This window comes from Phyllosticta citribraziliensis, assembly GCF_038025025.1.
Source record: "Phyllosticta citribraziliensis strain CPC 17464 chromosome Unknown J3D65scaffold_3, whole genome shotgun sequence".
NCBI classification, from domain to species: Eukaryota; Fungi; Ascomycota; class Dothideomycetes; order Botryosphaeriales; family Phyllostictaceae; genus Phyllosticta; species Phyllosticta citribraziliensis.
In genome coordinates, this window is record NW_027117340.1 from 1,262,156 (window position 1) to 1,289,418 (window position 27,263).

General features: G+C 54.4%; 9 protein-coding genes across 9 annotated transcripts; 5 read left to right on the plus strand and 4 right to left on the minus strand.

Annotated features, from left to right (window-relative positions):
* The first annotated feature begins 245 nt into the window (after nucleotides 1–245).
* Nucleotides 246–2,443, plus strand: J3D65DRAFT_616691 (cytochrome P450 monooxygenase GliC2). Its single transcript, XM_066799474.1, has 6 exons — nucleotides 246–560; nucleotides 611–795; nucleotides 845–1,463; nucleotides 1,518–1,802; nucleotides 1,857–1,964; nucleotides 2,034–2,443. Exons 1-6 carry the CDS (start codon nucleotides 345–347, stop codon nucleotides 2,256–2,258), a joined length of 1,638 nt encoding a protein of 545 aa, XP_066657780.1. The 5' UTR covers nucleotides 246–344; the 3' UTR covers nucleotides 2,259–2,443.
* An 883-nt stretch (nucleotides 2,444–3,326) lies between these two features.
* J3D65DRAFT_257766 (uncharacterized protein) lies at nucleotides 3,327–4,721 on the minus strand. The gene has a single exon (XM_066794846.1). The coding sequence runs from the start codon at nucleotides 4,484–4,486 to the stop codon at nucleotides 3,686–3,688; it is 801 nt and encodes a 266-aa protein (XP_066657781.1). The 5' UTR covers nucleotides 4,487–4,721; the 3' UTR covers nucleotides 3,327–3,685.
* Nucleotides 4,722–6,505: 1,784 nt separating this feature from the next.
* On the minus strand, nucleotides 6,506–8,073 carry J3D65DRAFT_616709 (uncharacterized protein). Its single transcript, XM_066799475.1, has one exon. The coding sequence runs from the start codon at nucleotides 7,828–7,830 to the stop codon at nucleotides 6,940–6,942; it is 891 nt and encodes a 296-aa protein (XP_066657782.1). The 5' UTR covers nucleotides 7,831–8,073; the 3' UTR covers nucleotides 6,506–6,939.
* A 138-nt stretch (nucleotides 8,074–8,211) lies between these two features.
* On the plus strand, nucleotides 8,212–10,692 carry J3D65DRAFT_257710 (amino acid/polyamine transporter I). The gene is made up of 5 exons (XM_066794845.1): nucleotides 8,212–8,700; nucleotides 8,751–8,798; nucleotides 8,848–8,926; nucleotides 8,985–9,051; nucleotides 9,098–10,692. The coding sequence occupies exons 1-5, from the start codon at nucleotides 8,509–8,511 to the stop codon at nucleotides 10,284–10,286; spliced, it is 1,575 nt and encodes a 524-aa protein (XP_066657783.1). The 5' UTR covers nucleotides 8,212–8,508; the 3' UTR covers nucleotides 10,287–10,692.
* Nucleotides 10,693–15,741: 5,049 nt separating this feature from the next.
* On the plus strand, nucleotides 15,742–17,129 carry J3D65DRAFT_258682 (uncharacterized protein). The gene is made up of 2 exons (XM_066794847.1): nucleotides 15,742–16,425; nucleotides 16,618–17,129. Exons 1-2 carry the CDS (start codon nucleotides 16,023–16,025, stop codon nucleotides 17,001–17,003), a joined length of 789 nt encoding a protein of 262 aa, XP_066657784.1. The 5' UTR covers nucleotides 15,742–16,022; the 3' UTR covers nucleotides 17,004–17,129.
* Nucleotides 17,130–18,247: 1,118 nt separating this feature from the next.
* J3D65DRAFT_665601 (uncharacterized protein) lies at nucleotides 18,248–18,937 on the minus strand (the record flags this gene model as incomplete). Its single annotated transcript, XM_066802850.1, has 1 exon — nucleotides 18,248–18,937. The coding sequence occupies one exon, from the start codon at nucleotides 18,935–18,937 to the stop codon at nucleotides 18,248–18,250; it is 690 nt and encodes a 229-aa protein (XP_066657785.1).
* A 2,502-nt stretch (nucleotides 18,938–21,439) lies between these two features.
* J3D65DRAFT_258734 (uncharacterized protein) lies at nucleotides 21,440–22,878 on the minus strand. The gene is made up of 2 exons (XM_066794849.1): nucleotides 22,407–22,878; nucleotides 21,440–22,335 (listed from the first exon to the last, which is right to left on the minus strand). Exons 1-2 carry the CDS (start codon nucleotides 22,707–22,709, stop codon nucleotides 21,475–21,477), a joined length of 1,164 nt encoding a protein of 387 aa, XP_066657786.1. The 5' UTR covers nucleotides 22,710–22,878; the 3' UTR covers nucleotides 21,440–21,474.
* A 2,515-nt stretch (nucleotides 22,879–25,393) lies between these two features.
* Nucleotides 25,394–26,024, plus strand: J3D65DRAFT_665604 (uncharacterized protein; the record flags this gene model as incomplete). Its single annotated transcript, XM_066802851.1, has 3 exons — nucleotides 25,394–25,494; nucleotides 25,548–25,739; nucleotides 25,793–26,024. 3 exons carry the CDS (start codon nucleotides 25,394–25,396, stop codon nucleotides 26,022–26,024), a joined length of 525 nt encoding a protein of 174 aa, XP_066657787.1.
* A 117-nt stretch (nucleotides 26,025–26,141) lies between these two features.
* J3D65DRAFT_258758 (uncharacterized protein) lies at nucleotides 26,142–27,017 on the plus strand. Its single transcript, XM_066794850.1, has one exon. The coding sequence runs from the start codon at nucleotides 26,260–26,262 to the stop codon at nucleotides 26,725–26,727; it is 468 nt and encodes a 155-aa protein (XP_066657788.1). The 5' UTR covers nucleotides 26,142–26,259; the 3' UTR covers nucleotides 26,728–27,017.
* Nucleotides 27,018–27,263: the final 246 nt, after the last annotated feature.

Consider the following 27,263-nt stretch of genomic DNA (forward strand, 5'->3'; position numbering starts at 1 on the left):
ATCTGCAAAGCGATTTCAAGACGAACATGTCGGTTGTAGATGGGGCTGAGATGCTATTTGCGGATATGGACCGGCGTTACTGTCCGAGGGGGCCAGCCCTGCACTCCGGTCAGCAGGGCTGGGCGAAGCATCGCATTTTCACCACCCGGGCACTATTAGGGAAATAAGGGTCTCCTGATTGGTTTCCGAACGAGACTGAGCATACCAACTACAGGAGAGGATGAGAACGCACAAAAAGGAAAGATGTTCTCACAAGTTTTCCAGACCATCAACTCACTCACCTTCTTCCAATCTCCCCCTTTCCAACCATTTCACTCTGTTTCAAAGCCTCAGCCTCTTCGAGAATGTCGTCCAACGAGCTCTGGGCGGTGGTACTGTCCAAGGCACAGGTCAAGTCGCACGGACTGGGAAAGGCATTCTCAAAGGCCCTACCGCACCTCACGATCTCTAAGTCGGTGGCACCTGCGACCATTGGCACCGCTGTCAGTGCTGTTGCCCTCTTGCTCTTTGTCGCAGTGGTCTTGTACAAGAATCCACAGATCATCAGTGCTGTCTTGCACGTAAGTAGGAGAAGACGGTTTTCGAATCTTTTGCTAAGTGGTTCCCGCAGCCCTACCTTGATTGGTCGACGAAAATCAAGACTGCAGATGGCAAAAAGACAATGGAGGGCCCCAAGTACCAATGGCCACACGGAAACACTCTGGAAAAGTTCTTTGACCACAGGAAGAAGAGCGATGAGTGGATGAAGGAATACGGCAAGACCTACCGCATTTGGGCCGGCACATTCAGCGAAGTGTAAGTTTCTTGTACGATACAATCTGGCTTTGACTCACGAATGCCTCAGGGTAATCACCACTCCTGAAGATGTCGCCAACTTCTTCAGCGACGCGAGCCAGCACCGCAAGACCTTCACCACTCGCGGCGGCTGGGCGCTCACCAACGTCATGGGCCACGCAGTCGGCTTCATCAGCGGTGATCGCTGGCGCGAGGTGCGCAAGAGCGTCGACCCGCTTCTCACCAACACCATTGCGATGCGCCAAATGAGCCAGATCAACCAGTCCGGTCAAGAGTTTGTCGAGACCATCCGTGAATCGCGCATCGACTCCGGATCCGACACCGACAAGAGCTTCGTGATCGACGCCGCCAAAACGCTTATGCCTTTCCCGTTGATGGAGACATCGCGCGTGCTCTTTGGAGACATGTCGGCCGCGGAGAAGAAGGAGTTGTGGGACATTGGTCAGATCTTTATGCTCATCTCCATCACGACGCTCAAGGCTGGTCTCGCTCGCAGAAGGCCGACGCGCATGATGTACACGCCGTTCCAGTATGGCATTGGTCTCGAATACTCGAAGCGCTGGAAGGCGTGGAACATGATGATGCGGTCGGCTCGCTTCGACAGGCCCGAACTCCCCATCATGAAGCTGTGGAAGGATGTTGCTCTTGGAAAGATTACCGAGGACGAGGTGAGACTATGATCATTTGCCAATCGCCCGACTTTACACTGACATGAAAATCAGCTTCTTCAGACGGTCGCCGAGGCCACTTACGCCAACCTGGATATCACTGCTCATGTTCTCGTCTCTGCTTGCATCATGTTGGCCGATGCCGTCGACGTGCAGAAAGACCTTGTTGCCGAAATCGACGCCAACAGGCACGACCAACAGAAATACCTGGCGCGCAAGGACACTCTTCTCCACTTCATCATTCTCGAGTCGCTGCGCCTGCAGCCTACGCTACCGTTTTCGTTCCCTGAAGAGGCTACCGTCGACAAGGTCCTTGGCGGCTACTTCATTCCCAAGGGGGTACGTGTCTGAGTGTTCTCCTGGTGGCACCCTTTCTAATCAATACATCTGTAGACCAGCGTCGTCAGCGACACGTACGGCATCAACATCCGCAACCCCTTCTGGGGCGCCGACAGCAAGCAGTACCGCCCGATGCGGTTCCAGGGTCTTACCCAGAATGACGTACGTCGACCCAAGCCTCCATGGTCTACTGAATAGCTCACTCGAACATGACTGACTTTGGCTCAAAAGCTCCGCTACAACCTCTACACCTTTGGCTACGGCTCGCGCAAGTGCATGGGCCAGTTCTTTGCGGACAAGCAGCTGCGCTCCGTTCTTATGCACCTGTACGACAACTACGAGGTACTGTGCAAGGACGATTCCAAGGTCGAAGGCGCTTTTAAGACGGATAAGAGCACGTGGGTCGGCATGTTTGACGTCGAGCTGCTCTTGAAAGAAAGGCCCGCGAGGTTTTGATTGGTTTGGTATCGTTTGCTGCAGTAGATTTCCACTTCGTTTTCGGATCGTTGCTGGGTGGGATGGTCGATGTCCGTAGTGCTATTTCATTTCGTGTCCTCCTCGTGGTGTCTATGATGAGAGTGATTTACACTCAAATTAGCCAGAAAACAGTGCTGGATTGAATGACAATCAGATTGCTTGAGTTTGTTCTGCACCACCAACCTGCGTCCACGGGGAGATGATACGAGTCCCGGGTTGACGGCTTGGTTGTGGCTGGCGGCATCGAAATTTGATACAGCTGATGTTCCGATTCGGCGACGGGGTTGCAAATGACTGTTTGTGTCCACGTGGTAGGTGACGGGCATGCGTGATCGAGCGCGGAGTCGGGTTCGGGGTCAGGGCCTGGGCCAGGAACAAAATCTGGACAGGGGACTTCGACGTGAGATGACGCGGTGACCCAGGCACGTACGCACGCAAGCGCTGCGGAGCAACACCCAGTGCGCGCGATGACAATGGGGATGGACATGGAGTGTGGGAATGAGTGGGACGCATGGACGTGACAGGCCCAAGCGACACGCACCCCAGCGGCAGGGACTTCAGGATAGAGCAGAGCAGGGCAGGCACGAAACAGGAAAGCAAGCAAGCAAGCAAGCAGCAAAGCATCATGATGCATGGACAGGTAGATTGATTGGCCATTCCACTCTCACACTCACAGTGGAAATGCTCTACCATGCTTCCATGCCCTCCTCCCTCCCTCCTACCGGAGCAGGCGCGCGAGCGCCGTGCAGCTCGCTCTCGTGTCCGGCCGTGGTCTGGCTCGTCTCGGGCCTCTCTTCCTTCATCCTTCCCACCTCCCTTCTGTTCTCCTCCTGGGCAGAAGCCCTCAAGTGCTTCCACCTTCGCACCGCAGGTCTCGCCGCCAGAGGTGACGTCGAGTGCGATGCCAGTAAGACGCCGCGCGGCAAAAGCGCCGCCAACGGCAAAAAAAGAGGACAGCAGCAGCCGACCCGCTCAACCTGCGCGAATCTCACTCACAAACTCCAGAACCTGCTGGCGCGTGGATGGGACTCGGATAGGCGAGTTGGTAGTAGTGGTCTGCGGGAGTGCCGTTCTCGACCCGACGGGGACCAATGGAAATGTGGTCGTTGTCGTGAATTAGGGGTTTACGCATATTGAAATGCGGATCCAGCTTGTATAGTCCTCCGTGGACTTTCTCCTTTCTCCTCGGCATATGGCGACGGTCGAGTCTACGTGAGAAGTGCCTCTAGGGAGCGCAGAAATGAGCAAACACAGGTGATAGCGACAGCAACGAACAGAAGCAGTAGCAACAAGACACACAGCGAATCGTGAAGAGAGCGTGAAAGTCGTCAGATCATGTCGACGCGACGAGGTGCAGCCGAAGCAGAGGTTCCGCCCACACCACATCGAGCCTCGCTGGCGTCGGTCTATCGACGCACAACGATGCCCTGTCGGCGCGTGGTGCGGGCGCGATATTCCTCGTCGTCCGACGACGAACACTCTGAACTCTCATCCGAGTAGCCACAGCGCGAGCCGCCGCAGTCGAGTTTGACACGGTCTCCGGAACGCGTGATGCCGAATCGTTCGCACGTGCAGCAGGAGCTGGTGCTTGACACGCTGCTCGGCGAGCTTGAGTTGCTGCTGCGGCTGCTGCGCGACGTCAGCGACGGCACGTCCGAGTCAATGTCGCTGTCGTCGTAGTCATCCTCGTCGTCTTCGGCAATAGTCGTCCGGCTGAAGCGCGACGTGAGCGCTTCGACCGTAGCCGGCTCGTACGATTGGTTGACGATTTGGCGTACTTGGCCGGGCTTGACGGGACGTGGAGATTTGATTTGTGAGGGCGAGATTGAGCGTCCCTTGGCTACGTCGATGGAGCTGTGTCGCGAGTGACGCTTCGAAGTTGAGTGGTGTGTGCTGCTGCTGGTCGATGTCCTGCCTCCTGGAATGTCGAGGATGTTGAGCTTGCGGCCAGTGGTCGGTTCCGTCGTAAATTCTCGGGCCGGATCATGCGAGACGTGGTAGCCGTCGATAATGTAGTAGTACCAGTATCGTTGGCCTTGCTTGAGCGTCGCGCCCTGGAAACGGAAAGTGCCTTTCCATCCGCCGGCCTTGGTTGCGTCCTTTGAGAGAGGCAGTTGTCCATTGTAATTGTCCCAAGAACCAAGCAAATGGACCGTCTTGCAGTTTGCAGACGTGCGGAGGGTGAAGTTGAGCTGGATTGCGGCCATTTTCGGTCGTCGGGTGTTGTCGAAATGATGGATTTGGAAAACTTGTAGAAGAGTTTGCTTCGAGCAAGAAGAACTGCTATTAGATTGGATTATGTCGAGTGTTGCGATGCGTCGTCCAGCGACAAGAATGATGAATTAGGCGATGTTTGGTTGATTACTGGGTTTTCTTGGGTTGTAGTTGTGAAGTGCCGTATGATGTTGGGGAAGAGTGCCAGACTCTTGTGGGGGTAAATTAGTGAATAGTAGGGGGGATAGTAAAAAAAGTAGAAGAAAAAACAACAAACAACAGCTAACAGTCAGCTCTTGGATTCTCAGGCTTGCTGAAGACCAGAAAAGTCTGACGCGCGGACGGCAGCGGCAGTCTATATAGCATCGGGTTGCAAACACGCCGGGTCCAGTCAGGTTTGCGGCCCAGGCAGTGACGGACCGGGATGCTGCCATGTCCGCATCGAGCATGACACGGCGTCCGCATGGGATGTGCATTGCATGGAGGGTGGACGGCGGGCTTGCAGTCGAGCGCTTGGGTTCGGACGTCGAGTGGATGGGAGTCGAGTGTAGCAGCACCGGCGGCTGGAGGGACGACGTTGATTGGGCGGGCGTTGTGCACCCCGGTCCCAGCTCACGGCGACCAACTGCAAAGACATGGCAGTTGCCCACCAATTGCATGGCTCCATGACGAAGCGACCGTGATACGCATGCACTCTCGCTCTTTTCTCCCAGCACGTCGACTCTGGCCTGCTATGATTGCTCCACTCGCTGCCTGGCCGACCGGCGTCCGCGACGCTCTATTTCATCCCCTGCCTGCCTGCCTGCGAGATGCTTTCGCGTGCTGCTTGCGTCCTGCCAATTGCGGTCCTGCGGGATGATCATGGAAATACGGTGGCTGGCGTTTACTCGCATGCGATTCTATTGATCCTTGGCTTGCCACTGCGCCGCTGCTCGCAAAGGTGGCACCGCGTTCTTGGGCGTTGGATGGGGGCTCCTCTTCACCGGTCAGAATCGAGAATCGAGATGGACATTGCAAAGGCATACATCATCGTGCTGCCCAAGCTCGAGCTGGCGCCTCGTTGTCTGTGCATCGAGGACTGACGACGGCCTGTGTAATTCAGCTTTCCAACAACGTGGATACTGGTCGATCCTTTTGCGAATCACTTCGACAGGCTGAGAACATCTTCTCTTCTTGGCAGCTTGCCGGCTCAGACCATCTTCCCCTCTCGACTGATACCAACGGCGGCTGGATGATAACACACTGGTGGTGTTATACCTAGTCTTCGGTCTTTTGCCCTGTTACTTTCCCACGCCCCGCTGCGAACGCCTATTTGTAAAGGTATCGCCGGATAAGCAACGGCCTGCATGTCAGGGGTGCCATATGGAGGCGCAGTCCATGGTACTCTCTACTCCTGCAGGTGCTCCAGGCCGCAGTGGGGGTTCGTCAGGCCATACAGGAAGCTGCAGCCTTCCGAGTTCTCATGTGAGGAGTACCTGTGTGATGCTGCTGCAAACGTCGCTGCGTCGACATTAGCCGATCCATGGTAGGCTTGAGCAGTCAGCATCGCATCCAGGAGTTGAAGATCATGGGATCCCGCGGGTCTGACGGAGTGCCGCCATTTCCGGACAGGATCCATGGTCGGAGCAGTATTCCCAGTCTTGAAGAGCAGCTGCTACTCCGAAGGATAATATCTCGACCCCAAATGAGACATTTCTCGGAATTGCAAGCGAGGGGCACTCCGAGCTGAAGTCAATCCGTGGAGGCGTTCCAGGTCGGGTACTTGGGGTTCGTGATTGGCCCGTCGTCAAGTCATGAATCCTGAATGGAGATTTTGGCAAGGACATGACGCTTCGACGGGTTAGCTTGATGCATTCGCCATTGGAATCTTAGTGACAAAACCCCTCATTGGTCTCCTACAGCCGACCTGACAAGGACAAAGAGCCTGCTGGTAGAACGCCATCTGATTACTTGCATAAGCGCGTCTGTTGCAAGGTCCTCGCTTTACTAGCGCGGAAGCTTTGAACTTCGCACGTTTATCTAGAGCAGAATGAAGGAGGCAACAAATGAAATTCGGCTGCTGGGCCTGATGAGAATGCGATTGGATGCTGTATCATGTAGGATATTCTTACTTGCACCTTGTGTCGTGCAATTGGCGCAAGAAACTGTACAGTTCGCGCAGGGAAATAGCGGTGAAGCGAAGTCGCCAGCAAAGACGAAGAAAGGGGAGTATAGAACGCTGATTGGTGATGAAAGAGAAATTGTACCTCCTGATAATGTAGCAACTGAGCAGTTGCAATGGTCTATTCGTCGAGTCGTGGTCGGGTCGTAACTGTCATCTGGAGGCCAGAACAAGTCAGCCAATCCAGCGTTGGCTTTGCTTGTCCCAGCCAATAGTCTCCGGATCGATGTTGAGGGTATTGAGCATCATTTCCACGGTGAAGCTCTGTCATGCTGTCAGCACCCATCATAAACAAGGTAGGCCCTGATAGTCCCAAACAATGTCGTGCTTTGAGCTTCTCACATCGTCATTGGCGCCTTCGTCCATCATTTTTGGCTGCTGAGCCTCCAGTTCGCTTTTCTCCCTTTCCATTTCCTCTTTGCGCCATTCTCTCTCTTTCCTTGCTTCAGCTCTAGCCTCGGCGCGTTGTTCTTTGGCGATACGCTTGACCTCTTTCTCTTCTGGCGTCAGTTCATCGTCGTCGTCTTCGTCGTCATCGGTGTCGTCTAGGTCGGGTTCCTGTTCGGCCGCATCAAAGCCCTGCTTCCACTCCTGTTGTCTCTGCTCTCTTTCGCGCCAAGCACCGACGCCGCCCATCTTGTTCACACGATCGCGCACAGTCCCAAAGACCTCTTCGGCGGCAGCCCGACTGGCCTCTCGCCATTTCTGGATTAGCTCCTCAAGCTCTTGGTCCTTTGTCGAGGTTGAGATCGCCAGGGCTTGTTCAAATGTGTCAACCTCAGACTTTACGTTCGCAATTTGGCGGGCGATCTTTCGCTGCTTTTGTTCTTCTGCTCTAAGTTCTTGCGCGAGAGGATCACCAGACGCAAGTTTTCGAGCCGAGATGGGAGAGGTAACTGATCTAGTCAGGGTGCTGGGAGTGCTCTTCGATGTTACTGTGCGCCCAGTGGAGATGGATGGCTTGGTCGAGTCTGGCGGAGCGGGCGAAGGCATGGGAGAGGTATTTGCAGTGTCCCCTTGTGAGGCTGATGCCTGCGCAGTGGACGACTGGCTCGCCGAGTCTCCATCGGGTTTCGAATTTGGACGGACAGGCGTTTTGAAGGGAGAGCGAAAAGGCTTGCGCAAGACACTCTGGGAGTCGTCAAGACGGCGGCGTTTCGCCAAGGGCGTCGACATTCTTGCTAGGCTTCAGGGCTGAACGAGTTAGTCGGTACGAAGCGATTGACAACCAGCGCATTACAGTGAAGCGTGGAGAGTTCTGGGCGCTGACAGAGATTCGTTGTACGCGCGCAGGTTGGTGGACGAGCAGTACGCGTTGAACGGGCGTGGGAGTCCAGGCTCAGCACGGCTATGACGCGACGAGCGTGATTTGGCTGACTCATCAGCTATTCCCGTTTGAGCGAGTTTCCCGACGTCGCCTTGGATCCCAAATGAAGCTGAAGCCCTGCGTCTCTCGTTCGCCTCTCGTCCCGTTGATACGCTCGTTGCGCTTTGTCACATCCTTTCGGCATACCATTGTGGGAGCCGTCTTATCATTCCCTCGACGAGCCACCGTGCGATCCCTTGCAGGCTTAGCCTGCGGTCTCCTAGCGCACATCTCGCCATGCAAGACAAGAGCTGCGGGGTCACCTGCGTTACGCTACCCTCAAGCCCATGGCACCTTGCTATCAGCAGCTAGATTGTCTTGATACGACCTCCGTTCTAGCAATTTTTTGACAAAGGCTTTCTACAGGAATCAATCTGGACAGTGCCTTGTGGCCAATATAACCTTTTGCTCTACCTCATCCGTCTTCTGCTGCTTGTCAAGTGAACTACGACCGCGACTGACTTGCATTTGTGGAGTAGAGACTCATTATGAAGACCAAATCTAGCGATGTCGTTTCCAATGATACGCCTCTCGACTATGCGGTTGAGAATGGAGATGGTGGAACCATCCTGAATGCATCTGGTCACACACAAGAGTTGGAGCGCAACTTTAGCGTGTGGAGCGCTGCCTCGGTTGGCATTTGCACAGGCAATACGTGGGCTGCTCTGGGTGGTAGCATTGTTCGTTTCTCCTCTCCCATCGTCGATCACGAACTGACCAATTCGGGAAGGTTGTCTCTTTGCTCAATGGGGGACCACCAGGAGTCATTTACGAGTTGGTGAGGTCAAGAGACGTTCTGAATTTGCTCAGACCACTGACGGGACAAGTTTGCTGCTTCGTTTTTCTACTGGTTGATCGCAGCTTGCATTGCTGAATTGGCATCGGCTATCCCTTCGAGTTCTGGGGGTAAGTTCTCACTCCATCAATCACTGTGTCGTAAGAAACTCGCTCAAATCCCACCCAGTCTATCATTGGGCGTCAGTCACTGCCGGTCCCAAGTATGGTCGGGCTGTGGGATACTTTGCTGGATGGTACGTAAACCCAAGCCCCGGAGACGACTCGACTGAGTAATTCAAGGTGGAACTTCTTTGCCTGGATATTTGGCAGCGCCAGCATGAGCTCCATCCTGGCAAACGAAATGCTAGCCATGTACGGACTTTTCCACTCCTCATTCGTTCCACAAGCCTGGCATACTTTCGTCGTCTATGTCATCATGACCTGGTGTTGCTGTCTTACTGTGCTCTTCGCCAACCGGGCGCTGCCAGCCGTCAACGAACTCGGACTGTTTTTGATTCTCGCCGGCGTCTTTGTCACAGTACTCGTTTGCGCAATAATGCCATCGACCACTGGAAGCGGACATGCCAGCAACGATTTTGTCTGGCGCGACTGGCTGAATCAGACGGGATGGACTTCGGACGGGTTCGTCTTTGTTGCAGGCATGCTCAACGCCTCCTTTGCAGTCGGGACACCAGACTGCATTGCTCACCTTGCCGAAGAGATTCCCAAGCCGTCGACCAACGTCCCCAAGGCCATAGCCGCCCAGATGGTTGTCGGGCTCACCACCGCCGTCATCTACCTGGTCGCCATCTTCTACTCGATATCCGATTTTGAGGCCCTCCTCTCTAACACGTACACCTCGCCCCTCGCCGAGCTGTACTATCAAGCGACCTCGTCTCGCGCCGGCGCCCTTGGTCTTATTATCGTCGTTTTCCTGCCCACCGTCTGTACCTGCATCGGCACATACATCACGGCAGGCCGCATGCTGTGGACGCTGGCGCGCGACGGCGCCACGCCCTTCAGCTCCACCATGGGCAGCATCAGCGCGCGGCACAAGAACCCCTTCGCCGCGACGCTCGTCTGCGGAGTCGTCTGCACCGTTCTCGGCGCAATCTACGTTGGCAGCACCACAGCCTTCAACGCCTTTGTTGGCTCCTACGTCGTTCTGGCCACCCTGTCCTACCTCGCCGCAATCTTGCCGCACATCCTGACTCGCCGCAAGTATCTCGCTCCGGGTCCGTTTGCGCTCAAAGGCTGGGCTGCATACGCCATCCCAGCTGTGTCGAGCGCGTACATTTGCGCTTTTGTCGTCATTTACTGCTTTCCGTACTCCATGCCCGTTTCCGCTGGCAACATGAACTACTCCAGTTTGATCATTGGCGGCTTGACCATCTTGGTCGGCGCGTGGTGGCTATGGATAAGAGGACGGGGATACGTGGGGCCACAGGGACTCAACGAGGGAGCTTTCGTGGGTGGCCATGGTCATTGAGATCTCTCGTCTCTGTACAATACGCACTAAAAGTTTGGCATGTGTTTGTCTTTTTTCACTAAACACTCTTCGTTGCTTTGTTGGATTTCAAAGCAGAAACTGTCTACCCTTTGCTTTGTCTGACTTCTCTATCCTTACGCCACTGTAATGAGTGTGTCAAGCTCTTATCCGATGCCCTGCCCGTCGCAAACTTTTTGGCTCATTTCCGGATAAGCCTTCAGGCCCTGTTGCAGACCGCGAAAGGACGGCTTGTTCTGCCATTTTGCAAGGTCTCGAGTTGGACTAGCAGCACAGGGACCAAGTCTCGAAGTCGTGGAACTACTACACCACACCAGACGCCCTCCCTCAGCTCCACGGAAGGAAGACTATACCATAGATTGAGTTGCTCATATCCACCATTCCACTCCTTTACCCTTTTTCTTCGCTAAACCCACAATTATCCTCCACTCCCCCTGCCTTCTCGAAATTCATGTGGTTGTTCGCGTACAACACACTGTCATCCACCTTCTCGTTCCGATGGGCGCTGTCTGCAAGCCCGTAAGCCCGTGAGCCCGTGAGCCTGAGAGTATGGGAACATGGGGATTGATAACAGCAGCCAAGGCGCAGGAGAAAGTGAGAACGACGCAGCGCGCGCTGGAGAGCGGCTCGCCGCCAATGGTATGAACCTGCCAAATCACGGCAATCTTTACTTGCACACGCAGGAAAAGAAGAAGTGGCTTGAAATACTACTCTCTTCGAAGATGAGACCAAGACGAAGACGGGGTTCGAGGCATATTTCTGGGGGCAGTAAGGAGAGACACCACGTGAACAAAGGTTTTCGAGAAACAGAATGCAGCCCAAATTTATATTCTGCTAGCTGCTATGTTGTTTCCGGATGTGTGAGGGGGTTCGTTACTTGACGTGTCGTCGGCAGGGTGCTCCATTGACTTGGCTTGACCGTAGTTCGCTCGCAAAACAGACTTGTGCTGCCGTTTCTGGGTGCTTGATCCATGTTGCTTGACCGTGCGGTTTTGGATAGCAAACTTGCCACAAGTTCCGTCGCTCGTCCAACCATCGACAAGCTTCTTTGGGCCTCTTGTGCTTCGCTAGACGATTCCATGGAATGTTGCGCTGTATTCGAAGGCTTTACTGCAGAATGACGGTTGTTTGGAGGCCTTCGACAGTCAGCATTGATGCCCGTTGACACGGTGGTATTCGCAACGCTCACTTTTTCCCAGCAGACAATCCAGCCCTTTCTTTGTGTCCTTCTTGCCGGCAGCGTCTCTCCTTTTGGTGCGCACACAGCCTGTAGAAAGCTCTTGAAATGAAACCCCAAATGCTTTTACCGATTTTCCGGCCAGAGTAAAGACGCGATGCATGCACCTGCAGCCAGCGTCAATCTGGTCCACAAACTCGGCTTCGTGGGGCGATGCCAGAGATCGTTCGCCTCTACCCACCGCTCCTCCTGCACCTTCATCTCGAAAGCAAAGACAAAGAGCTGGAACGCAAGAAATGCGAGGACGAGCTTCATCCATAGTGGCAGGCGGCGAAACGCAGTCGTTGTCAGCGTCCATAGGCGTTGAGCATCCGCCGCGTGGCGATGGAGAGTTGCGAGGTCGCAAGGCATTTGAGGTGAGGTGTGGGCGATGATGGTGTCGGTCTGGTGTTTGTGAAGGCGGGGTCAAGTTTGTTGTGGCTTGAAAGACGCGTAGGGGGAGGCTTTGTTAGGAGGCGCGCCAACAGGACTCGGGTTTGAACGAGTGTTGGAAAGTTTAACTCTCAAAAAGAGAGCTGAGCAGCAGCTTCGAGAGTGTGCTTTGGTGTTTGTCAGTGAAGCCTCAAGGATGCGCAGAAACAAAACAATGCTCTGAGTCAAGATCATGAAACATGACAGCTCTTTGGTGGTGAATGCAAAAAGTACGAGCTGTGGAGCAGTGCAGTTGAGGCGGCCACCGTTGACAATCATAGCCTTTGGAGGTATTCACAATATTGCTTTGGCGGGTTCACATTATCCAGATCTTGGTGTATGATGGGGGTTGGTGGGTTGTGCCACTTTTGTCAAGTTCAGCACCCGTGGAGACTACGTGATTGAAGATCAGGCACAGTGAGGACAGCGTGAAAGTGAAAACAAAGCCCACGTTTGAGCTTACTGGGTTCACTAACTGTCCTTGTGGTCTCTGTGTCGTGTTGCCTTTGACCGTGCATCTGCTTCATCGACCGATTGCTCTTGAGACCTCGATCTTCGGCGAGTTTGTGCCGGGGATGTAGATCCGGCCAGGGTAGTCCTTCATAAGAAAGGAAAGGGTCGACAATCCGGGGAGTTGCACCGCTCAGGGTCTCCTTGGCTTCAATACAATGCAACGGCTCGGGCCGGGCATTATGCAGCCCTACCGGTGGCGACCAGTGTTGAAGGTTTGCGCGGCGCTGACCGAGGACACAGAGCATTATATTTGAGTCAGCTGCAGGCCACAAGAGATTCGTAAATGCTCTGGCTCCGCTGACTCGACGTCACATCTCGAAAAGGACACAAGGAGCCCGAATGGCTCAATCAAACAACACAGCACTTGCAGGTCGAGAATTTATATCACCATAGCAGTCACGCAGGCCAGATACATTATCTTGCGAGCCTTCCGAGGGTAGGCTTGCATTCTTTCCTTGGAGGAATTTTGGGCGCAAAGGTAAGCGTGCGTTAAGACCGGGAGAGAGGCGAAATGTTTCCTAGGACTCGGCCTTTATTAGTAGTATCCTTTGAACGTGTCGCGCCCGTCGAGGTGATTGCACTTACGTCGAAGGAAAAAAAGTTGAAGGGTCGCCCTCGCCAGAGTAATCGGAATCGAATGATACCGCAAGACGGTACGCTGCGTATTGCACTGAGGTGTCGCGCGCTTGAGCGCGCACACAATCTTCGCATTGACTCCCATAGAGGTGCAGACACAGCATGCAGCACCCGAAGGCGCCACAGCCGGCTGTCCCTGAATTTCTGATGCCAAATGCAAGCGTGGTTTCACGCCAGGCCCTCACGGGCAGCAGCCAGAGCGCCCAGGACCGAGATCCAGACGGTGACGATGTGCAGTTGAAGATTACTCCGAATTTCTCATTTGCAAGGTGGGACAGCTGAGGCGAGGCTCAGAGTCTGGTGTGAGCAAAGAAACGCAGCATTGGCGAGGGCGACTCTTGGAGAAGGGGAAAAGTTGGTTGTTGGACGCGCGGTGGGATTTTTAGACCAGCGCACCCGAGACTCAGCAGCTTTCTGCCACCGCCATGCCCAATTAGGTATCGCTGCCGCAATTCTGCCACCGCCTCCGCCAGGCACAACTCCCCGCTGCTCCCCAGTTTTGCCTTTCGTTGCTTGGTTCAACTTCATCTTGACCATAGCCGAGAGCCTTCAGTCTACAATCTCCCAATCCCGGTCTCATGCCTCGAGGCGATGCGGCCAAGCTTCTCACGTGCGGGATGCATTCCTGCAAGCCGAACCAGGGCTGTCCCGTCCGGAGCCCGATACTCCCGGGCGTTTCGGCAGCGGGCCGATTACTTTGGATCGCGGCCAATCCACGCTCTATCCCTCACTCACTTGTCAACTCCAATTCCCTTCGCAAGTCCAAATCCTTCGACTGATAAAGATTGAAACTGTGCAGACAACGTTGGCTTTCAGGCCCGCCATCATCCAGCCCCTCATCGCCGGCCCCGCCGACAACCTCAAGCTCCTCGAAAGTCTGGCCACTGTTCTCCATGCGTTATCCGAGGCCTAGCGAGCTCATTAGCCAGATCGCCGATGGCATGCTGTCACAAGCGTGCCCATGACTAGATGAAGCCCATGATATCATTGAGAGACCTTACCAAGAGCTTGGGAACAATGCAGCGGGTCACCACACTTCGGTTTGTGGTCTGCTACTCAGACTTGCCGGTCCCTGTCAACGAGTCGTGCTGCATTCCGGATTTCAAGAGAGTCGAGCACCCCAGAATTGGCTTGAGCCTGAACGGTGTGGCATACTTCCATTTTCGTGCCAGTATCAGCACGCAGCGTACGCGCTTATCTCATGCAACCAGAACATGTTTGCCCTGAAGCACAGCATCGCGACGAGGGAAGTGCGTCACGACATGCTGCTGAAGCCACTTGAGACTGCCGAGCCCGATTTTGAGCAACCCACATGCGCTGCAGCTCATAGCAGGCTGACATGCATTGATTCTCCCACAGGTTCTTTCAGTGCATTGAAAATTGGCTTCTGTGGGTCGTTGCTGTGCCTCTCGAAAGCGTCAATACGTCAGTATTCTGTCAGTATGTGAGACCATGGGATGTCTCAGAATTGTCGTTCACCTCAAAACACCCATTCATGCGCAACCCCATGCCGCAGGATTCATTGATGGTCGCTGCAGGAAAATCCTCCTCGTACTTGTCGGAGTCCTCCGTCTGATGTGGGCTTCGACCCTGTGCCAGCACGAGTCTTACAAGCCTACATCCGAATTATATCGTTAGAATTCACTTGTAGACAAGCCAGGTGGAGTTCGCATTCCAGGAACATTTCTCATCCAAGAACCTGCATGAAACGGTCACTCGAAACACCGGAGACTGCAGCCACCAATCCTTTGAGAATCAGACCACGCAGAGATGTCGATTGTCATGTACCTTGTCGAATTGACAGGTCCTCTTGCGGTTTCGCTTCAATCTGCTTTAGCCAGCACAGCATCTTCTTTTGGGGCGATCAATTGGCTGTTTGACCAAGCCACTGTCCGGGTAGTCGGCCCTCAGAAACTGGAGCGGAATCCATCACCGATGCAGCCCAGAAAGTGGTACGAGTTTGCGCCACCCTGGGATGTGGCTGCACGTGTCGCAGAAGCCCAAGCTCTAAGGGCCTTTCAAATTCCCCATGCGCTTTGACGCAACCTTCGACCTTTGACAACGCCATTATGCAGAGGTCATCGTAGCCGTCTTACAGACCGTTGAACAATGCCCTGGAAGATCAAGCTGTCGTGTCCACATCCAGTGTTTTCGTCTGGACATGCGATCAGCAAAATGGCTCAACGTAACACTGATGCAGCTCCCAGCATACGTGCGGCGGCGAAGGTGAAGGCTGCGCTTATCCGTCACGACGGTGCGCCTTGATCCGGACATCTTGGGATTCCACGGGTTTTGCCTAGCCATGGACAACTGCGAGCAGTCTAGCCATGTGCTTGGGGAATGCCAAGGGTGTCATTACAAGCTCATCGCGTGGCTATCCGGAGGGCATCCCAGGTGCTCCAGTTGGAGAAGCGATTCGGCGCCGAGACGAGTTGGTGTCCCCAAACTGGACAGCGAAGAAAAATTGGCCAATCGGTATTTTCGGGAGGCTACGAATAAGGATCCGGCCCTCGTTTCTTGTGGTTAAAGAAATGGAGCTACAGGGTTCCTGTGGACTCTGCAGCTAGCTTGGCCCGTGCTTAGCCGGTAGATCTCAAAGCCAAACGCATCGGAGGTTGATACTGCAGATCTGACTTTTGGAGCAAAATCCCATGTTGCGTCAGATCAGAAATCCTATCGCCGATTGTCGTGTCGGTCCAATTCTCAGAGAATCCCATCCGAGTTCTGGATCAGACGATCAGGGCTTGAAAGGGTCGCTGCCTCTCAGCCGCCATTTTTTGCATATAAGACACCCTTCCGATGCTAACTGTCCTTGAGTATCTCTCAAGCGTGTCCCTCCATTGCAAGCCCCTGACGCAAGCTCCACGAGCGTTGCGTTCATCACAAGTCCTCTCTCTCGTTTCATAACAAACTTCATCACGATGTACCACCACCATCATCAACCTTCTTACAACCCGTATGCGGCTCCTGACCCACCCCAGTATGCTTCTCAGTATGGGGGCACATGGCAGCCAGAACAGTTACAGCCCAATGGGTCGATGAATGCCGACACCTTCTCCTCGGGTTTCCAACGTAGCGCATCGTACGGGCCTCAATTTCAACCGTACCAGCAGTATGCGTACCCGCAAAGCGCGCCTCCTCAGCAACACCACCACCATCATGCTCCCACTCCAAACGCAGCGGCTCCACCACCGTTTCAACGACACGACAGCCACCAAGACCCGAGCTGGTACAGCAGCGGTCGGAGCGCCCGACGCACCTCGGTTCAACAGCGCTGGGATGACTACATCAACAGCGAAGCATGCACAGACGCAATGCAAGGTGGTAACTGATCCGTTCTTATTGACCACCCATCCACGCACGTCTGTTCGGCTCCCCAGCCTGGAGAAAAATCCAGAAGCAAGCAACGCGGCGAGACGGCGGTGGGCCCCGACCACCCGCCCCTCCTTCACAAGTCCCAAATCGATTGACTGTGTATTTGGAAAGTTCGCTGACACGGTCCCATACCCGTTGTAGCCGATTCATCCTACATCAACCAAGTCACAGCCGAGCTCGAGACGCGCGCGCTCTCAGATGAGCGGCTGAATCGCCAGCAGCAAGCCGCGGCCTCGCAGCCTCCCACGCCCGGCTGCGCCCCTGGCGCCTCGCCCGACTTTCTGGCTGCGCAGGCTGTCGAGCGCGAGCGCCGCCTCAAGTGGGCCCAGGACATGATCATCAACAGCCCGGCGCTGTGCGCCGAGGTCTACTTTGCCATGAGCAAGCCTCCGGCGTCGGCGGCGGCAGGAACGGGGGGTGCCGCCGCGAGCGCGAGGAGCCCCGGGGCGGCGAGCACCGGGGGCCGCAGCAGCAGCGCAGAGAGCATGGGCAGTCGCACCTCTTCATACAGCAACAGCCCGACGTAGACTTCAAAGAAGAGCGGGGCTGTGGAGTAGTGGAAAGTGCGAGCTTGCAGATTCAAGTGGAGGATCTCGCGACAGTGTGGAGCGAGCCGACTTGGAGATTGGAGCGAGGAGGCAGTGGAGTATCGATCTTTTTCCCCACCGCCTGTCGCTCACCGCTACGCTGCAAGCTGCTAGGTACATGGCCTGCTCATGCGCATGAGCGGGGGCGGGGAGGGCAGAGAGCGGGATAGCTCGCGCGCACGCTTGGTCGAATGCCGCATCGCTCGCTCGGCCGGCCTTTTGGAAAACGTCTTCTTCATCTTCTCCTATCTCTTTTTCCCTTTCGCACCAAGCAACATATTCGGTTCCCTCTGATTCGATTTGTTTCTGGAAGCATCTCACACACAACGGGCACAGAGAAGCAGGAAACAGGGGCACATCTCAGCAACACATGGGTTCGCTCGTCTTCTTCTTTTCTCCTTTGTGTTCTCTTCTTCTTCTCTTCCCATCCACGCCTATCGGCACATACAAACCTTTTTTGTCTGGGTGGGCTGCGGCTGCGGCTGCGGGCCCACCACTTCACGGCATGTTTGGCTGGTGGCCCCGCCGCCGCCGCCCGCCACGACCACAGGTCGACTACTAGCATTGCGGAATACCAGGTACATATATTTAGATAATTGAGAGGCAGACACCAGGTATATATGATCGGGAGCGAAAGCAGAAGCGGAGAGATGGTGATAGTGGTGGCGATGGCAGGGAGTGTCGTGGCTTTGAGATCTTGGGGCCTAGGTAGCAGGAATAGAGAGGGTCTGAGGGATGATTGTGTTTAACAAATGTGCGTATTTTGTTTGTTTGGAGAGGAAGAGAGAAAGGCGTCGGTGGGGCAGTAAGATGAAAATTTGAGGAAGGCTCGTCGGCGGGGTCGATTGCAGTCACTGATTGGTTCACTGAATGAAGCACTGGCTACGTCTGGATTGTCTGACAAGATACTCCTATCTTTGATTATTGATTTGTAACCATTGGAGTTCAAATGCTCAAGTCTGACTGCGGAACTGTGTTGCCTCCCCTTTCCTAAGTCCACTATGTTCAGGCGTGACGCTTCGGATTGTATCTGGTTGCTCAGATGAGTTGCCTGCCTAGAAGTTGACATGCTCTACCAAAGGTGTGCATGAATCATGCCGCGCATCTGCTACCTGCTTGCATATTCATTTGTCTCCAGCAGTACAGCAACAAGCGTGTCGTCCACGTCTGAAAACAAGTGGCCACTAGTACCTCCTATTCTCGTCCACCTCCTTCATTTCTTCGTACAATTTGAGGATGAGGCCGCCCTCGTTGTCTCTGTCGACATACCCTCCTTTCCAAGACTCGCCTCTGAGCGCGTGTTCAAATTGCGAATGAATGTCATCGTTGAACTTCTTGTCGCGCAACGGCGGATCAAAAGGGCCTTTGAGGTCGCTGCCAAATTTCCCCCCGCCCCATTCCAGCAGCCGACCAAGCGCCGTCTCAAAAGGATATGAACAGCATTCCAGATGGCGACGGCGCTTTATGACAATGTTGATTATATTAATCTTGCTGCGCTCGCCTTCCTTGATGTGCTCAAAAATGGACCGAGGAGTGCTCAAGAACTCATACCAGCCTTTCAGATGAAGCGTCAATGGGCCGGTCCAAGTGCTTAGAATCTCAGGCCCCATGGACGAGAATAACGCTCGTACCTGATTAAAGCCGCTGACGTAGTATTGCTTGCTTCTGATTAGAAAGGGAGTAGTCTCAGCCAGGGCCTGTCTGTTGACAAAGGAAATGCCATAATCGATGTCGGCTGTTCTGGCCAAGAATCGGATTGGCTCAAGAGGCTCTCGGCAGTTGAAATGTTCGGTGCGAACTTCGGAGCTCTCTGGCGAACTCCAGGGCGTGTATGGTGGATTTGGAGACATTTGGAAAATCGAGCCATATATCATGTTGCGGACTTTCGCAGGGAGCCCGAAGAATTCGAATTTTCGGTCAAATCGGCGAGTAGAGAGCGACAACACGAAATTCCCAGAGTGTTGGAACTGTGTATTCAACGAGTAAGGAAACGCGCAATAAACTAGTTTCTGAAGGAAAATACGTTCTTACCATCATAGGTATTAGCTCGCCGGTGCCAAAGACTGTAGGCCGTCCCAGCTCGTCATGTTGGATTCTGAGTTTGAATTTGCTGCCGGGGAATTCAACAATGAGATCTTTGCCACGAGACAGCTTGACGGTGCTTTTCTCTTTACTGTTCGCGGCGGTTTTGAGGCAAAATCCAAGGACCTCGTTGATCGCGTCGTAAGGCACGTTGATGGCCAGAAATTTGGCGATGTTGACGGGAGAGGAATGGAGAGGGAGGGAAAGAAAGACGGAGTACAAGGGAGGACATAATTATATCGTACTAGAGAAGCCACGAGTGACTGCTCAAATTCCAGGAGATGCCGGTCGCACTATGGAAGGCGCCAGGCTAGGAGCCGCTCCTGTTCTCTTCCATTCTTCCATTCTAAGCACCGTATCAATCACAGAGGGTGAGATATGCGTGTCGAGCAGGACGAGAGATGCGAGAAATGCTCTGCTCTTCCGTGGAGCTGTACGCAAATCTCTGATTGATTGAAAAGTACCTAGCTAACTGACTGGATATTCTGACCAGCTGCTTCTCTCGTTGACTTTCAAGTTCTGACCACCCAGGTCTGGAATTCCGGCTACTGAGCTGGTTGTGTGCGCTCATCTTTGATCTTCCATGTATGGGCATCGTATTTGTCGAGAATGTGCGGGTCGTGCTTTATCTCCACCGCTTGCCTGCCTCTGTTCCATTGTCGAGAAAGCACAGGGCGACTAGAACCGTCTCCCCTTTGCCGCCTTCTCCATCGCCAAGTACACCTTCTGAAGTAGCAGTGTAATACCGCCCTGCTGAAGAAAACCGCCTTTCCAGACCTCGCCCCTGAATGCGCTCTCAAACTGCGAGTGTATGAACCCACTCCTCGTATTGTTTTCCAAAGGTGGAATGAAATACATTTTGAGATGTGGCCACTTGCCAGAGCATCCTCCGATTCGGTGCGCCAGATGACCCAGTGGCGCATCATTCACGGAGAGGTATTTCCCGTCGAGGTTCCAGCCGTTTTTACCGATGACGATGGTGATGCTCTTGATCATGCTGATTTCGTTGGTCAAGCCTGAGCTGTACAGCTTATCACTCCAAGATGACGTCCAACGGGTGTCCACCTTGAGCGTGAGTCGCCCATACCATTTTTTACGGCGCTCGTAACCTATGCTTTCGAGCAAAGAACTTGCCGCGCCGCTGTTGTTGAGGTGGAAATTTCTGCTGCCAAGAATGAAAGGTGTTGTCTCAGACAGGACACGCTTGTTGACAAAGGCAATGCCATAGCGAGGCGCGGCGCTCTTGTTCAATTCCGCCAGGAAGCGCAAGAAGCGCAGTGGCGTGAATGGACGCTTGTAATGGAATTCTTTTTCGTGGAGATTTGGATTTTGCAACGCGTCCAAAGGCCAGTATGGCGGGCCAGGTGACGCGTGGTAGACGAATCCGTAGATCATTTCGCGGATTTCGATTGGGAGTCCAAAGAAATCGAACTTGGTGTGAAAACGGCGCGTCGAGAGCGTCAAATCGAAGCCTCCCTCCCGCTCAAACTGTTCCGGGAAACAAACTCAGCAAATGCGCAAATCAGCTGTCGGCTGTCTCACCGTCGTAGGCTTGAGCTGGCTACTGCCAGTGCCAAAGATGAGAGGCTTCCCCAGGTTGTCATGTCGAATTGTGAACTGGAAGTTGCTGCCGACAAGTATGACGGTAAGGTCTTGTCCATGAGACACTTGCAAGGTAGTTTTTTCGAAGCGAAGATTCCACGTTGGACCTATGGACTTGATTGGGGATGGTTCGGGGACAGTATTGTCAGTGGTGACACCCTCTGTGTTCGATGTAGCAGTCTTTTCGTCGGGGGGCTTTGGGCCTCGGTCGTCTGGAGAAGCCATGATCCCAAACAAGGCGATGTCGGTGTCCTGCTATCAGGAGAGAAGGGATAATGCGAGAGAGGAACAGGCGTGGAGGATTTATGAGGCAAGCTTCACCTGTTCAAGACTCACCTGTTTCGCACTGGAGACTGGAGACTGGAGAGGCCACAGCACAGGTGATTGCTCAGAGTCCACGAGGTGCCCGTCGTGTCATGGAAGGCGCCAGGCCAGCAGCTGCTCCTGTTATCGTCCATCCTTCCATTCCAAACACCGCATCAACAATACCACCGCATCAACAATACCAACTCTAGCACCTTGGAGTCGCCTCCCGACGCGGCCAACTTGGGCTCAACCATATCATTTGCGCACACGGAGTATTGACAACTGCGTACAGCCAGCCAGCTTTTCTCCGCTCACCCCTCATCAGTATGCCGCCCCGAATCCCTGTCCCTGAGCCATCTGCTCAATTTCTTTGCCATCCCGTCGATTTGCCTTTCCGCGCCCGTGGACTTGGCCGGACTGTCTAGCGTCCAGGGGGAGTGCGCAGGAGCGCGATGCCTCCTTTTGCGAAAAACGCACGTAAGGCATCTTTGATTTGTCTACTCTTGGCTGCGAATTCCATCCTCTCGTACAGCTTCTTGGCAAGAAGGGCTGGCCCACCCATGTCAAGATAGTTTCGATCCTCGAAAATTGTTCTGCCGTCGATCGCGCTATGGAACTGCCGCAAAACCTGTCTGTCTCCTTCATCACTGAACAAGGGCGGATCGAAGTTGACTTTACAGTACTTTAGTTCCCGCGATTTCAGCGAGATGAGCTGGCCGATCGGCGTCTTCTCAACGTTGGAAGACTGGCCGAGCTTCCAACCTTTAGAACCAATCACGATGTTGATGGTTCTACGGCTATAATTCCGAGGAGGAGAGTAAAAAAATGGGATCCAGTGGTCTGCGAGATCGGCCATTTCCCAATTGTTCAAGTGCAGTGCGAGCGGACCTGGCCACTCGCGAAAGCCATCCTCACCCATGGATTTGAGGAGCGCGTAGGCCTGCTTGTCGCCACAGACATGGAATCTCTTGCTTCTAATGAGCAAGCCGGTTGTTTCTTGGAGAGTTTGATGGTTTGCGAAGGAGATACCACCACCACCAGGAGCCGACTTGCTCAAGCGTGCTAGGAAGCGGAGTGGCTCGATGGGCCGCTTCAAGGGAAAGTTCTCAGTTCGAATGCTTGGGTCATTATTGATAGTGGTGGAGAATGGGAGAACCAGTGATGCCTGGAAGACCATGCCGTAGATCTCGTCACGAAGGTGACCGGGCAGCCTAAGGAAGTCGAATTTGTCGCCAAAGCAATGCGTCGAAAGCAGCACATCGAAGCCTCCGGAGCGTTTGAACTAGATCGAGGAAGAAAAGCTCAGCATATGCGCCATTATGTGATCTCTCATGGAGCCATGTCTTGACTTACAGTCATAGGCCTCATCTCGCCAGTGCCAACACTGGAAATCCTCGGCTGACTCAGTCCATCATTTTTAATCGTGAGCTTTAAATCACTCCCGGCAAGAGACACTGTGAGGTCTTGCCCAGCCGATAATTCAACGGCAGTTTTGCTGGGAGGCACTTTACGAGCTGCCTTGTTCCTGGCCATGCTCTTTTTGATTTCTGCAATTCTGTGGTCGTTCATCGTTGGGGAGTTGGAGATAAAGACCTTGCACTCTGGAAGGAAAGGGGGACGGAGAAGGAAGAGAGTGACACTGAGAAATTGGACCATGGTGGGGTAGCAGCTTGCGAGCTGCGCGTTACAATGCGACTGGAGCAGGTAAGTGTTTGGACGATGCGAATTGTTTGCTCATAACAAGAAGCCAGCTTAGTTGCAAGCTTGTCACAGCATTGTTCCCATCGACAAAGCACTGTCTTTGTACTCCTGGCATCACCATAAGACGCGGATAGCTCGAAGACGTTGAAAGTCAATGGCTAATTTATCGCTTTGTCTCGCAATGAGAACCAGCTGTTGGGGCGCCAGTGGCATGAAGACCAGGGGTCATGCCATTTACAGTTTCCTTGAAATCTGCAAATCATGACCTGTGACACTGGAGGGCGATACGTTTGATGGCGAGGTTTGGCGCGAGCATACAGCATTCAGACAATTTAGCAGTTGTCTGCTCCGTTCGTGATTTCGGCCGAGCCCCATGCGCAGGGAGCAAACAGCATGTCCTGATTCGCGGGTTCACGCTGTCCTGTTCTGTCGGGAGACACGACAGGGCTAGGCATGGTATCGGGAGGGGAGAGGATCGCGAAGAAAGAGAATACAGTTCGCGACTGGATGATTGAGCGCAAAGAACGGGCAAGTAGCAACAGACGCTTAGCACGAGGGGTCCACCAAGGAGGAGGGCTCGTATACTAATCGTAGTGGAACTGGTGCTGGAGGAATGCGGAAGCTGTTGTGAGTAAGCGCGCAGGCAGCCTTGATGGAGCGGTGCAAATACCGCGCAGCGCGGAACACGTTGCGCGGGTTCGAGACGGGATGGACCTTTTCCACAAGGCTGGGCGAGCTGTCAACCCTCGAATCGACGCGTGTGAACATGTCACGTAAGGCAAGCTCTGACGGATGGATAAGCCGGGACTTGGTTTCCTCCAACTCGAGCGTCCCTTGGCCTTTTGCTGATGATAACGCCATCAGAATGATCGTGATGATGGCGGTGCGACTACTCCGAGACTGGATATGCCAACAACCGCATCTCCGTCGGCCGAGCGACTAGGCTGTATGCATGCAGTGTTGCTGCAGAGGCCGTTGACTTGCAGAAGTCTTGATTTCCACTTGGCACTTGGGACGCGGAGGTCGCCGCCGACGCAGGATCGTGGCGTTTTTGGAATAGTCGACGGGGCTGAAAGGTACGCGAGGGGAGGGCTAGCCTCTTGCTGGGCTCGTGGAGCGCGACAGACTCGTAGGTATGACGGACACCGCTGGCACTGCATTGTATCGTACGCTTTTCCCAGACCAGCGGGAGGTCGAGTGACGCAGATCACTAGCACGGAGAAAGAAAATCGCCGGACAGGCTTTGTCTCCTGGAGCAGATAGCAGCCAAAATTTGATGATTCTTGAAGTTTGGAGTAATCCTGGGTGCGTATGATAGAGGCTTGCGCCACTTCTCCACGTGGCTTGACATGAAAGCTGGAGTGCCCACGGGGCGAATCTCGCAACAGTTCGCGGTTTGCTCGGCATTTTTGTGGGCTTCATCACTCTGGAAAATGCCGGTCAGAAAGAGGTGTGGCCCGGTTGGATGGGACGAGTCGTGAAACGTTGCCATGGGTGGGACAGAAGTTCGAGACGGGGACGGCAATGCGAGACGGGAGACACAATTTCGTGGCACAGCGGAACGGGCCTTCGGGATGCTGAATTCCAGCCTGTGCGACTGATGGTCAGCCAGGAAGAAGAGTCTGTTGTCAGGAATACTGCAGAGGTCCAGTGGGGGTTGTCGATGGGTGTGGTTGGAAGAGAGGTGAAGGACGTGGGCGGTAGTTGGCCTGTGATGGCAGCCGACGCTAAATTTGGCACCAGCCGAGTGCGGCTTAGCGGCCGTTGGACCGCTTGCTGAGGTGGGCTCAGTTGCTGGTGGTGCGCTCTCCCGCTTTCAACCTCTCAAAAACTTCAACCATTTGCTTGGTTGAGACGACTCGGACCATTCATTGACAGGGCTGTGATGTGAATCCATCAACCACCAGCTCTGGCACTTTGACACGATGATACACGTCTCAGATCAGCGGCCAGACGCACACCCCTCGGCTTCCCGAACGGGGACTGCTAGCCGATCGCGTCGACCAAAGACGCTGTGCTGTGTCTCTGCCATGTCAAACACGTGCCAAACCCTGGGCCGTCAGGAGATAACCAACATCAACTGACCAGAGAATTCTCGCCATGCTTTTCGAGGACCCTGGCTCGATCGACCGTCAACAACTGTTGGACCGAGTTCGCACCTACTTTTCACCACCGCCATGCCATCCAAAGGGGCCGTACCGGCGCCGCATCCACTTTGAACAGCTCAATCAGCGGCAGGATCGCAAAATCTTTATCGAGCTTTGCCCAATGCCGTTCAGCGCTTCGCTTCAACGGCGCGGCAACAAAGAGCGCGCAGCTTGCCGTGCAGCCGGATCTCCCGTCGAGAACCAGGTCTGAATAGTCGAGGCTCTTCTGGCCGCTGCCATCCCTCGGGAGACGCTCAGGTGAGACTCGGCTTGTGCTCCCTTGACGACCAAAGCCAGACAACTTCGACGACGTACCGCGTGTACAAATTCAATCAGTCGTTCTTGCCATTCTCACATCCATCGAGTCGCGACTTCAGTTTTTTTGGTGCCAGAGTCCCAAGCTAGACCCTTGACCCAGGAACCACCCATCCCCAGAGCCCCCTCTTTTCCGCCCACCAATCCCCATTTTTCCAGCCCCCATATTGCCACACCATGGCGGACAACACATCCCAGAAGGGCAAAGATGCGTCGTCCGTTGTCACCATCCTCCTGCCCGCCCTCTTCGCCGTCATCCTGTTGGTATTGGTCATCACGTGCGTGCCGATTTGACCTGTCTGTCGCCCTCACCGTGCTGACCGTCGCGCAGAACCGCCTTCTTTCTTCCACGTCTGATTAAGAAAAACAACGCGTATCAAAGGAGCGACGGGCAAAAAAGGCGCATGCTGAATCTCGAGCGCGCATGCAAGACGCAAGCCTTCAAGGCGTGGTGCGCCAAGCACGAGGAGGCGCACCCGGAGTACAAATCAGAAATTATGACTTGGTTCGTCTTTGCGTCATTGTGCCGGCGCTGGCTTGGTCGAGAGACTACCAAACTGACACGCGTTCCTGCAGTGTAATTTGTCTCGAGCAGATTGAGGACAAGGAGAAGGTGCGCGCCCTCGACTGCAACCACGTCTTCCACCAGCACTGTCTCGACGACTGGTACTGTCGCTGGAACGAGTTTTGCCCTCTCTGCCACCGGCCCATTCTGCCCCACTACGTGTCAACCAAGAAGACCCCAAAGTCCTTCATCAGCAGGAGCTCCGTCGACGCAGAGCATGATGGCCTCGCAGTCATGGTGTGAAGGGGCGTCAAGCCAGCCTTAGTTCTGCACCTATTTTCTGCGCGCACGACTCTCGACTCTTCGAATCTACCAGGATATAATAGTTGCGCTGTGGATTCAATCCCTGGAATTGCGCCTTTTGGGCATGAACGCCGCACACCTACACCCACCACTGCTGCTGCTGCAGTAGCTGCTGGGGCAAAGACAGCGCCTTAGCTCCGGTGAAAGGGCTCCCTGCAGCCACTGGACGAACGACATGGTTGCACCTGGAAGAAAAAGAAAATACAGAGAGCATCTGGGACCTTCGCTTGCGAGAGAGGGCAAGCAGTGCCGCCACGTTCTTGGCCAATCACGAACTTCGAGAGCGCGTTTGTGGGAGTGGTCGCCCAACAATCGTCCCCAGGACTATCACAGACCTTCGATCATGCTCGTGGGCAGCGGCGGCGCCACCATCCACACCTACCCTAGAGCACCCACGCTTCACATGGTGCAGCCGTGCCATGACATCCCGACCCAGCAGGGTGGAAAGGCCGCTGCAAAGCGAGCACCCATCCTCATGAGCCCGCCTATCTTTCCATCTACCTGCCTGCCTGTCAGCATTGGCATTGGCAGCTGCAACCGCGGCGATGGCGTTTGTTCGCCATTTTCCTGCTCCGCTTTTTCGTCCACTCATCCATCCAATTTCCATTCCTCCAACACGGGCTCTAAAGACTCTAGTGTATGACACCACCCTATTAGCACTCGCGGAAACAGGGAGAGCCGGCCGGCTGGTTGTGGAAGGAAGAGGCCAGGCAGGGATAAAAGACCCCACAGCGGCGTTAGTCGCAAAACATACACCTCATTAATCAGTGATACCATGATACCACGACTACTTCTTCCCATGGCTACCGACGTGGTGGTCGCGTCAACGCCTGTCAAATGCGTGCCAACAGCTTCAAGGTGTGTACGGCGGGCGTGGTGTGTATGCACGTGTGGATTTGCCCGGCGGACAGCAAGCCACGCGTTAATTGCGAGCCGAAAGGGTGGGTCTTGCTCGTTCTAGACTTTCAACCCGGGCGGGCTCTGGATTTCTGGTCGACTTTTGGGACTCGGGACTCGGTGCTCCGGTGCTCTTTCTCTCTGGAGGGGCCGAAGGAGAGAGGGACTGGTCGCTGCACGCATGCACGCACTCACCCGTGTCTGGCGGCGGCGATGAATTGAGACAGTCTGCCGAAATAGTTGAATGGCTGTTTTAAACATGAAGAAAAGTGTTGCTCGCAA